Here is an 11,474-nt window from a genome sequence, read left to right on the forward strand (position 1 = left end):
CCAAAAAAAGTGGTTTGTGTCTTTCTCCTCAAGCTGACTTTCACACATGGCAGAATTCTGGACATGGATTTTAAGCAAGTGAGAACCATTAAAAAATATATTTACCCTTTGCTTGATAAGACGAAAAATGAATTGTTGATTTTGTCCTTGGGCCCCTGGACTTACACCCGGTGCCATTTTGCCTTCAGCCAATGCAGTAATATAGCCAAAGAACCATTGGTGTACCAATGAAAGATTATAGAATTGTAATAATGTAGAATTCCATATTCAACTAGGATCATAATAAGTTCATTGTCATCATTCCCTTTCTACACCTAATAATTCTACTGTTTTGGTAAACCAATAGTAGCGTATCTTGTTAATTTTTATTTCAATTGTATTCTAGTTCTAATTTAAATTTACCTACCACTAAGTTAATCATATATCATTATCAAAATAATAAATTATCTGCACCTAATGGTGCATAGGGCCCTTCATTGGTACTCCATATATGGTGTATCTCTATGAAATGTCAATCAATGTTAAAATTGCTATGTAGCAATAAACCCTTCTTGTACATTGTACGAAAGTTTTGAATAAATATCAAATATGCAAATTTTTCAACTAATATGTATTTTAATTTATATATATCTCTTTCCATCAATATGTATCATTATAGTTTTTTTTTTTTTAATGTATTTTCTGTGTTTTTCCTTCTTAATTTCTCTCTCCTTCCAAACACACAATCTGATTCCACATTCCTCATCATTTAACATGTATAACATAATGTACTGTTTTATTTTATTTAAGTTAATATGTGCAAGCCCTATATCCTAATAACAGTGGTAATTTTTAATTAATTAGTTTTTTTTAATTTTATGTATGTACCTATCTTTTGGTATAATCTTTTAATATATTGAAATTTTTTTAGTACAAAATTTTAACCAATCTCTTCTTTTTGACCAATCTGTTTTTTGGTTAGCTGGAAGATATTGCTTTTAGCAATAAGTTTCGCCAAAGTACTTATTCTCTGTAATTTAAGTTTTAAATAAATAAATAAATAATTTGTAATTTCTTTTAAAGCCACTTGAGAAAATGTGTCAAAAATAAAATATAATACATTATGCTCTCTTCTTTCTTATATCCTTTTCCCATTCAAATTCAAATCCTTTTTTATTGAACAAAAATAACAAAACAAAGTGTATGAGGCTTTAAATTGAGACAATATATCAGGCCAGGAACCCTTAAGCAATGGCTTGATATTATAAAGGCATAAAAGTCTCCAATAGCAATAGTATTTGCCTCTTTTTTTTTTTTTTGCACCACAACAGGCCAGGAGGCCCAATTACAGTGGTGAATTACATCACAGAACACCCAGGCTTGAGAAAAATCACATTTAAATTTTTGTGTTCTCACCGGGAATCGAACCCGGAACCTTCCGTGCGAGTCAAGCGTCTTGACCACTACACCACGGAGGTCGCCAACACTGTTAAACACTGATGTGAAAGATGTCGAACTACAGTGATCATGTTTAGCTGCCTGCCAGCTCTTCCTATTGGCATAATCAGAGGCAAGTTGGTTCTGAAAGTCAAGAGGTAAAACAGTCTATGCTGACGCTCTCGGAGATATCCATCAGGAACATAACAATGTATACTTTACAATATGGCAGAGTTCTCGATATAACCTCTTATCAGCCTGAAAAAATGGGTCACTATAAACCCATTCTTCTGAGTTGCAAACTGTTGGTACCCAGCCATGCCTGGGAGGAATGCAAAGGAATAGAGCCACTGATAATTGATAACCTTACCCCCTCTTGTAGAGATACCTCAGAATTATTTTCTGAACCCTCTCCACCATAAGGAAATATTTCACCTCGTGTGGACTCCATACCACCGATAATATCATATTTCATGCAACCCCTTTCCCTTTTATAGTACATATAATTTCTCTAACATATTGCTATTTTATTTATCTATGAAACAAGATTTTGCGATTATGCAATTTCCAAAACATCATAACTTTTTAACCAAATGAGAAAATTTCAACAAATTACAACAGGGATGGAGAATACCTTAAATAAAGACATATGTGATAAACAATTTATAAATTAAATATATTTGCAATGTTATTATTAGAACACACATAACAATATGTATGATATGTGTGCCCTATTTTAAGATTTAAATAAAATTAAAAAAATACAAATAAAAAAAATAAAGGAATATGGAAGTCTAGGCATTTAGAGGGCTTATGACCTATTATTGACTGGTTTAAGTGGCCACTTTACACACTGTGTAACATTCACCGTTTTTGCCTATGTTTGAATATCCATATTTCTTCAATTCTTCCATTTGTTGATTTTCGTGAAGTTAGAGAATTTAAATATTAAGTCAAATAAATAAATAAAGATTTAAGTGTTTGTCTAAAAACATTTGGACAAACTCTAATATTGTAGAGATAATTTCAACCTATAAAGAATTTTCGATGTAAAATAATGAATATTTTGATAATTGTAGTACACATTAAAATACCGCATCTAGGACTACTGATATTTTTTGTATTAAAACAAAGTGGACCTCAGATTTTTATTTCAACTTGAAATAAGCATTTTTATGACGAAAGTGGACTTCGGCGCTTTTTTCAAGAAAACGGCAAAAAGTGGACTCCGTGTTTCATCATCTAAGGTACAAATATTATAAATAGATATATTGTTTTACAAACATATTTTGTTTCATTTTAATTGGGACCTTGTAAAGGTCACTGAAATATTTCATTATTCCTAGACTGGTACCTGAAGTGTAAGACTTATCACTTTAAATTCTATGTGAAAAAATGATCCCGATACCATGGAATTAGAGTGCAGTGCCTTATGAACCAATGGGCGGGGGTAAATAAATTATAATTGTCTTGTCATTAGTCGTATTTAAATAATATTAAAAACAAAAACTATTACGTCCATCACTATCATTCCTCTTTCCGTACGCAGCGATGCGAGGTATACTGCACTCTTAAAACAAATGCAGCGTATTTTAATCATGTGTTACAACATGGAGGTAGGGTGATTAGTCTCACCCTTCAGGTGCCAGTTTATGGACAGTGAAATACTGCAGTAACAACCTTTAAAGTAAATATTTCACATCCACCTTGCCAGGAATCAAACCCAGGACACCAGGAATGGTAGGTGAACACGCCAATCACTTCACAACGTGGTGGACTTACATCTAACTAATTTCCTTATTCAGGATTATTATCCGAGAGCAGACATCTAGTTAACAACACATACATTATATTGGGCCTAGAGCAACATTGAATAAAATTAGAAAATAGTTTATATTTTCATATTTTAATTAGAAAATTTGAATAAATATTAGTATTGAATTTTATGCAATAGGATGAAGCATTATAAATTTTTAACATTTTTTATCATTAGAGAATTAAGAATTGTTCATAAAAACGCATCAAGATACATGAAATAAAAACATAGAAATGTGAGTAATAACTTAAACTAAAATAATCTAAATGTTTTAGCAAGAACTTGTGAAAAAATAAAATCTAAGTAAATCACAAACAAAGTTTAGTATGGAGTTAATTTTTTCTGCAATTATGTAGGTTGATCTTTTCGGAGCTGCACCATTTCCCGGAGATTATCTTCACTTTCTTTTAAGTTGCGCTCCAAGTAGATTTTGCTGTTTTCCAAATCACTGATTTTCTTTTCGGCCACAGTTTGTCGAGTTTTCAAATTTGTCTTAACATCGGGTAGGTCTGTTAGAATGAACATTCTGCCTACAGATTCATAAGTTTTGGTGGACGGTTTCAAGGAATTGATTTCTTGCTGGGTAATTTCAACGTGCATTCTGACTCTATTGAGCCCTTGCATCTGGGCATCGATGAGTTGAATTTTCTGGCTCGTTTCCACCATTTTTGCTTGCAGTTGAACAAATGCTTTGCGAAGTTCCAAATCCACTGCTTTGGCCATGGTAATAGACCCAATTACTTCTTTTTACGGAAAATTAATATACAGGTGCAAGGCGAATTCAGAAGAACCACAGATCGGAAGAATTGACAGAATTAAACAATTGGTAACCTAACCTCACTAACTGTGGTCCAGAGACAATGTATAGTCTGTGGATAATGTAGAAATATTACTAGTCTGTGGTCTTGTCACTTTAAAAAATGTAAATTTGAAAAAAAATGTTCGTAATAAATACGAGGTGTGGCCATAATTACAAAACCCATGAGGCCGGATTTGATTATTTCATTCTGAGTAATAATTCACTAGAGAAGCCCTTTAGCTCTATTGCATAGAACAAAAACGTTTCAAATTTTTGGTTTGGTTTGTAGTTTAACAACGACAATACGGCCCGTTGTTTTGCTTTAGCTAACTTCGTGGTCAAAATCATACAATGGGTTTTCTCTGTACGTGCGACTCTATTAGTCAGTGGCGTGTTATTGCCTACTTTAGGATTTCGTTAGTACCTAATAGTTAAAAACCTAAAGTAATAAGAAAGCATTCCTTTCTTCGTACTAAAAAGATTCCGTTTTTAAAATTGTTACTATTACTTTCGTTTTCTAACTAAAAAACTTTACCTAACTAACAAAAAAATATGTTCATAAAAATGTAAAGGAAAGTTTATAAAAGAAAATACCAATAAAAAAATACTATTATTATATCGGAAACTTGCAAAAATATGATAATGTGCATTAAAATTAAATGACGGTGGAATAGAAAACAAATCTACTCTAAATACGATATGTTTATTACGAATTATGTAAATGAAATAGGTAAGTACTTTATTTCTATTTAATTTTCCCCCATTGACTTTGTACTGGCTACACTTTTTTCAATTTCAGATTTCAGCGGCATAATTGACCGAAAGCGGTAAAATTTGCTTCGTTGTTTTCTCGAATAAAGTTTTACTTGGTAAATAGTATTTTACATTGCATAAGATGGCAAAAAACGTTAACATCAGTGGATATTTTTCAAAACTGGAATGGAAACTGTTAACCGAAGAATATCAACAGGTAGCAAAACGAATGTTCGTGGCGTACACCAAAGGTGAGATAAAATTTACAGTATGGATATTGTAAATTATAATTATGATTTATTTATTTATTTGGTAGTTATATTATATAAATTTGTGTTTTTTCATTCGATATCCACCTATGCTCATTTTGGAATCGTTAATAATTGAAGCATTTTGCCATAAACAAATTCCTCCATATTAATTTCGGAAAATGTAAAGAAAAGTTACAGTTTGTGATGAAAAATAAAATGGCGTAGCAATAAAAGTTTACATTTTGCAATCCGAATTGCGTAAATCTCTACGTGAATACCATCATCATCGTTGCTCTATTCATACTCAGTGGTGCATAGGGCATTGCATTGGTACCCCAATATTGCAGTGTGAAATCAACTTTTAAGCCAATATTTGATGTAAACCTCACCAATAATTGAATCCTGGACCTCAAGCTTTATAGGCAAACGCGCCAACCACTTCACTATGGGTTGTACTTATCTTTACTGGATTTAATTTTTCTAGATTGCTTTTTTTTTTAATAGAAATAACTGCATGTTTTTTTTATCACATCAATCATCATCATCATTACCTTTTTCTCGACTAATCTAAAGGTGCGTAGGGCACTGCATTCTACAAAAATTATATCTGAGATCCGCTATTTCCGTATTTGTCATAACCAAGTTCGAAATTAAAGTAGTGTAGTTTCAAAATTAAATTTAAAATCAAAGTTAAAAAGTTGTGTTAAAAGTATCAAGTCAGTATTTACATAAGTGTAAATAATAATAAAATGAAAAAAACTTGCAAAAAGTAATTAAAAATTAATAATTTAAATAAATAAGAATTATATACTTGCTCAAATGCTAAAAATCATTTCCGAAAAAGAAAAAAAAATGTATACCTATATACATATATCTATACTTAGGTATAAAGTAAGGGAGCAAAATAACGTGGGACGGTCGGTCTAAGAGTGAAGTCGACAGCCGTATTCATCAAGCTAGACTTGCATTTAATAAAAGGTCAAAAATAATTTAATCAAATAATATAGACCTAAAACTAAGAATACTCCTAATCAAGACCTATGTATGGAGTATCTTGATGTATGGCTGTGAGACATGGTGCCTATCCGAAAGAGATAAACGGAGACTAGAGGCTTTTGAGATGTGGTCCTATAGAATACTACTAGGAATTTCCCGGAGAGACCACATTACAAAAGAGGAGGTTCTCCAAAGAATCGAAGGTGGAAAGCACCTGCTCAGGACCTTGTCCGAAAGGCGAGCGAGATGGATCGGCCATGTAATACGTCAAGAAGGCCTCCTGCATGTCATATTGGAGGGGATGACCGAGGGGACAAATTCTAGGGGACGCCTACGCCGAGAGTTCCTGGAGGACCTATTAGAGGACGTGCGCTGCTCATCATATGTTGACTTTAAAAGAGCCGCACAAGACAGGGAGGAATGAAGGAGAAGAATGAATGTAATTGCTGCCAGCCAATCCCAGGATTGAGACCAGAGAAGAAGAAGGTATAAAGTTATCCATTCACTACGCCACACTGGTATACATTTCAAGTACAAATTTTGACAAATATTTCATTACCAATAAGTCGACTAAAGGGAATATATTTTCACAGGTAAACTGCCAATGCCACTGTTTGTCAAAAGATATGAAGAAGAGAAGGCCAACTATCTTGCCAAGGAAGAAGGTAATAAATAATATATCATATTTTGAGTACGTCTAAATTTTTGTAGACAGGTTCATTGTATAAAAATTATGATGATGTCATTTTTGCAAAGAAAACATGGAAATTTTGGCTTACAAACTGGAGAATGTTATTTATTTTTATTTATTTATTTATTCAAATGCCTTTTAGGCTTTTACATGTTTTACATACATATATATAAATAAAGACAGACATGTATTTTACAAAGAAGTAGCAATAATCTAGGAGTACAAATGGATGAAAATCTCTGCTGGCGAGCTCATACTAATGAATTAAGCCACAAAATATTTTTCAGTCTACACTCACTTAGAAGGTTGCAAAAATTCTTACCCATTAGTACTAAATGCACCCTTGTACAAGCATTACTACTACCCATTCTAGATTACGCTGTTTCCATGACTGATTTAAGCTGTGAGCAACTCGATAAATTTGAACGACTTCAGAATACATGCATAAGGTACATTTTTGGTCTAAGGAAATATGACCACATTTCTGATTATCGTAGGCAACTGAAATGGCTCAAAATTAGACAGCGGAGAGACTATCACGCCCTCTCACTTCTGTTCAATGTACTTCATAGTCCTAACGCTCCTATATACCTGGCTTACTAACAGTGCATAAAGTGGCCAATTAAACCAACCTTAATAAGCCTTAATAAGCCTTGTAAATACCTAGACTTCCATTTTCCTTTCTCTAAAATACTCTCCAATTACGTTGTAATCTTTCTACCTCTTCGATGGCGCTACAGCCTAAATTGAGCCTAGGCTTCCTTCAACTTTTGCCTACAACTCTGCCCTGTCCTCAGCAGCCATTTTCCAATTTGCAACTTGTAGAAGCTGTGTTGCATCTTTTTTAAGACATCCTCCCACCTCAGTCTGGGTCTTCCAATCCCACTTTTACCCTATGGATGTCGACAAAATTCTTGTAGGTACTCATGCATCAGGCATTCTTTGTATGTGTCCAGCCCATCTCGATCTGGCCAGCTTTATGCGTGTTGAGATACTATGTTGCCTAATGCGCCACTCTTCTCCATCTTTCACGGGACCACGGATTCGGCGAAGAACTCTCTTCAAATATGTCCAGCATCTCAGCGGACCTTACTGCCAGCGTCAGTACCTCGCATTCGTACACCGATACAGTCCTAATAATGGTCTTGTACACAGTGATCTTTGTTTTCCTATGGACGCTTCTGGATTTTACACAGGCAGCAAGGAGAAATATGTGAAGAAAGCCTAAGTACGCGGCGAACTGGTCGTAATATGTCAATCTAAATTTGAAAAACTAAAATGAAACAAGGTTATAAATTTCTTATACAAGTTTTCTTTTCTCAGCTCGAACAAATAAAACTCCTGAGTTTATTAGAACAACAGAAGATGAAAATGAAAAAGGAACTGGCTAGAAGGAAGGTATGTATATAATGTTCTAATTATTGTAACAGTTTTAATTATTTTATTGCATATTATTTTTTGAAGTACAATAACAATTTGAACTATGATTTTCTATTGGGCTTGATAGGTTTTAATCTGTTACATGTTCATGTCTGAATCAGGGTGTCTTTAAAATCGTGAAATGTCTAAAAGGGTTGTTGGTATGGAACGCCCAGTGATGGTGATGCCTCAGATCTCAATTTATTTATTCATATATATGTACATTACAAAATAGGATATTTTAATTCATACATATAGAAATAAAAACAATAATAAAAAGTCAATAGAATTAGGTATATATAAAAATAACACGTAACAATATCTTTAGAATAATATTATGTTAAAAAAATAAGAGGTTCTCGTAACAAAAAACTCCCTCAGAGACGTGAACAATGTCAAAGTCCATAGTAATATTGTTCAACATAGAGATAACCTTTCCAACAGGCATTGGCAGGTTGGTCCTGTATATTGGAATGTGAAACAGTCTATGTTGACGCTGTTTAAGGTAAATATCCGGAGCATAAAAGCTAATGCTCCGCATAATTTCGGGGTTTTTAATAATACCGCTTAACAATCGAAATAATATTTTGGATGTTTGTAGCACTAACTTTGTGGTTCATTGTTATATTATTTAACAGATTAGAAAAATCGGGGGTATATAAACTAACTTGCCACGATTATGGAGCATTTTATATAGGAAAAAAATCACGGTCATTTAAAATTAGAATAAAAGAACACATGTCGATGTCACAAAAGAAGAGATGTCTCAACAATAACAATTTTTCGGAATTTGCTGAACATATTTTATCTAATAACCATTAATTTAATTTTGAAGATGGAATTCACATATTACATTTTAATAATAAAACTCAACAATTAAATAATTTGGAAATCCTCGAAATCAAAATAGCCGTCAAAAACAATTTAAACAATATAAATAATCAATTAAATTTTAGTCAAAGCCCTATTTCTAATATTTTCCCTGTAAAATCTAACCCTTCCTTAAACACAATTACCCCCTCCTCTATCCTTTTCGACACCCACTGTTCACTGTTTCTTTTATGTATGTATATTTAGTCATTATATAATAATAGTTTCGAATACTCAAGTTGCCCCCTGAAGAGGGCAACTTGAGTGTTCGAAACTAGTCGGTTGTGATAATAAATAAGTGGTTCAAAAAACAAAGTGATTTTATTTATTCTTTTAAAATACAATCGAAAGAAATTCGTAGTTTCAAATTCCTTCAAATTCCTTCTGGTCATCAAACAGTTGCAACCAAGCTTACCCTGGGGATCTGTCCGGTCGGACTTGGTTCTCCCTGTCTACCAACAAGCTAATGATCTGACATACCCCATCGCCGTCTTAGAAATTTTGTAAAACAGTCGGTAAATCATATATTGTCCGAGGAGCCCAATGTCTCTGGGTACGAAAGTTTGCGTAATTGCTAAACCTATGCAGAATGGTGAATGTAACGCAGAGTGTAAAGCGGTCACTTAAACCAGCCAATGGCAGTTCATAATACCTGTAAGTGACTTGACTTCCGTACTCTCAAAAAGGTTTCCCCTCCCTGTTGCAATAAATTTTTATCCCAATAACTCGTGGTAATCCTTTCCCATAAAGATTTGGACATACTCAAAATACTATTAAACTCTATTTCAGGCCCAGAAAGATCCAATGGAGGAATGTCTCGTTGGATTTTCTCAACTAGAAATAGACGAGTGAGTATTGTTTTTTTTTTAAATATTTCTTTTGCCCGTTACAAATAAATAAGAATATTTTTTCACCAGATCCCAGAAGGTACACAATGCCATGAAGCAAATAGTAAGGTCTCTGGAAGAAGAAATAGATACTGATCAAGATGATGAACCGGGTAAGAAAAACATCATTTTTATTTACAGAATGTACTGTCCATTTAGATACAAAAAAATACATCAATGTTTGAGTATGTCCAAATGCTTGCAGACTGGCTGGATTTCCTCCCTAGGGAGTTATTCATATTTAAATTTATTGCAACAGAGAAGGAAAACATTATTGAGAAGGGAATATGGAAGTCTAGGCATTTACAGGGCTTAAACAGGTTTAAACATCCACATTTCCTCAGCTCTTCCATCTGTTGAATTTTGTGAAGTAAAAAAGAATCTCACCCGCGTGATAAAGGTTTCAGGTCCTTTACTTCACAAAAGTCAACAGATGGAAGAGTTGAGGAAATGTGGATGTTTAAACTTGGGCAGAATGGTGAATGTTACACAGTGCGTAAAGTGGCCACTCAAACCAGCCAATGACAGGTCATAAGCCCTGTAAATGCCTAGACTTCCATATTCCCATCTCAATAATGTTTTCCCTCTCTGTTGCAATAAATTTAAACAAAAACGTACATTTGGTTTTTTATGTGCAAGTATAAACTTTATTCTGGTATCAATTACTTGTTTTTAAGTTTTGTTAGAAATTTCTAAGCTTGCTTCTAGTTCCCTCATAAGAATGCAAATATTGTGGTTGTGAATAATTTTTACTTGGAGTACTAAAATCTCCATCCTTTTTTTGATATGAGAGAATAATGGGTATATTTTTGGTCTTAAGAAACATGACCACATTTCTAATTATCGTAGGTAACTGAATTGGCTCTTGATCACTCCCTCTCACTTCTGTTCACTGTACTTCATAGTCCTAACGCTCCTATATACATATATCAACGCTTTTCAGTTCATGGTTTACCTCTTCATCCCCTATTCACAATTCCTCATTCTTTTCTAACTCATATGGTGTCCATGCAGCTCGACTGTGGTATGAACTCCCATCCACTATCAAAGATGTTACTACAGTATCTCTGTTTAAATCGCGTCTGTTGAAACATTTCCATTCTCTTCCTTAATTTATTTCTTTATTCCCCTTTACCTTTGAGTAATAGTATTGTTTTAAGGTAATTTATATACAAATACAGTTATTTCTATTTTTGAATATTTGTTCCGGACGTGTATAATAAAATATGTATATGTAATCAAATAACTAGATAGAATCCCCGGTATATGTACGACTGAGTGCTAGGCTCTCAATATAGATAAAGTATTCACTTTCGAGCCTGGCCTCAGTATTACCGGGGCAAAATATAGCCACAGAACATCATAAATAAAATTAAAAACAAAATTGTAATCATCATGTTGTGCGCGTCGCGGCTGCTGACGAAATAGCCCGTACGGGCTAGGCGCTAGGCGCCCGTATTTACACCACCTGCGGCCGGCGGCATGTGGCGAGTGGCGGGGGTGAGCTACCCCCACCACTCCCAGACAGCTGGAGCGGGTGGGACAGCTGACTCACGGGGCCCGACGCGCATCGCTA

The 11,474-nt window shown here is 33.9% G+C and overlaps 1 protein-coding gene and 1 long non-coding RNA gene across 2 annotated transcripts; one reads left to right on the forward strand and one right to left on the reverse strand.

Annotated features, from left to right (window-relative positions):
- Positions 1-3,303: 3,303 nt before the first annotated feature.
- Positions 3,304-4,128, reverse strand: Pfdn1 (prefoldin subunit 1). Its single transcript, XM_088240214.1, has one exon. The coding sequence runs from the start codon at positions 3,953-3,955 to the stop codon at positions 3,581-3,583; it is 375 nt and encodes a 124-aa protein (XP_088096340.1). The 5' UTR covers positions 3,956-4,128; the 3' UTR covers positions 3,304-3,580.
- A 3,943-nt stretch (positions 4,129-8,071) lies between these two features.
- Positions 8,072-10,009, forward strand: LOC148272312 (uncharacterized). The gene is made up of 3 exons (XR_015824876.1): positions 8,072-8,120; positions 9,801-9,859; positions 9,929-10,009. It is a non-coding gene; the product is annotated as an uncharacterized LOC148272312 (long non-coding RNA).
- Positions 10,010-11,474: the final 1,465 nt, after the last annotated feature.

This window comes from Micrasema longulum, unplaced genomic scaffold (assembly GCF_059751315.1).
Source record: "Micrasema longulum isolate JH-2025_06_02 unplaced genomic scaffold, ASM5975131v1 h1tg002383l, whole genome shotgun sequence".
NCBI classification, from domain to species: Eukaryota; Metazoa; Arthropoda; class Insecta; order Trichoptera; family Brachycentridae; genus Micrasema; species Micrasema longulum.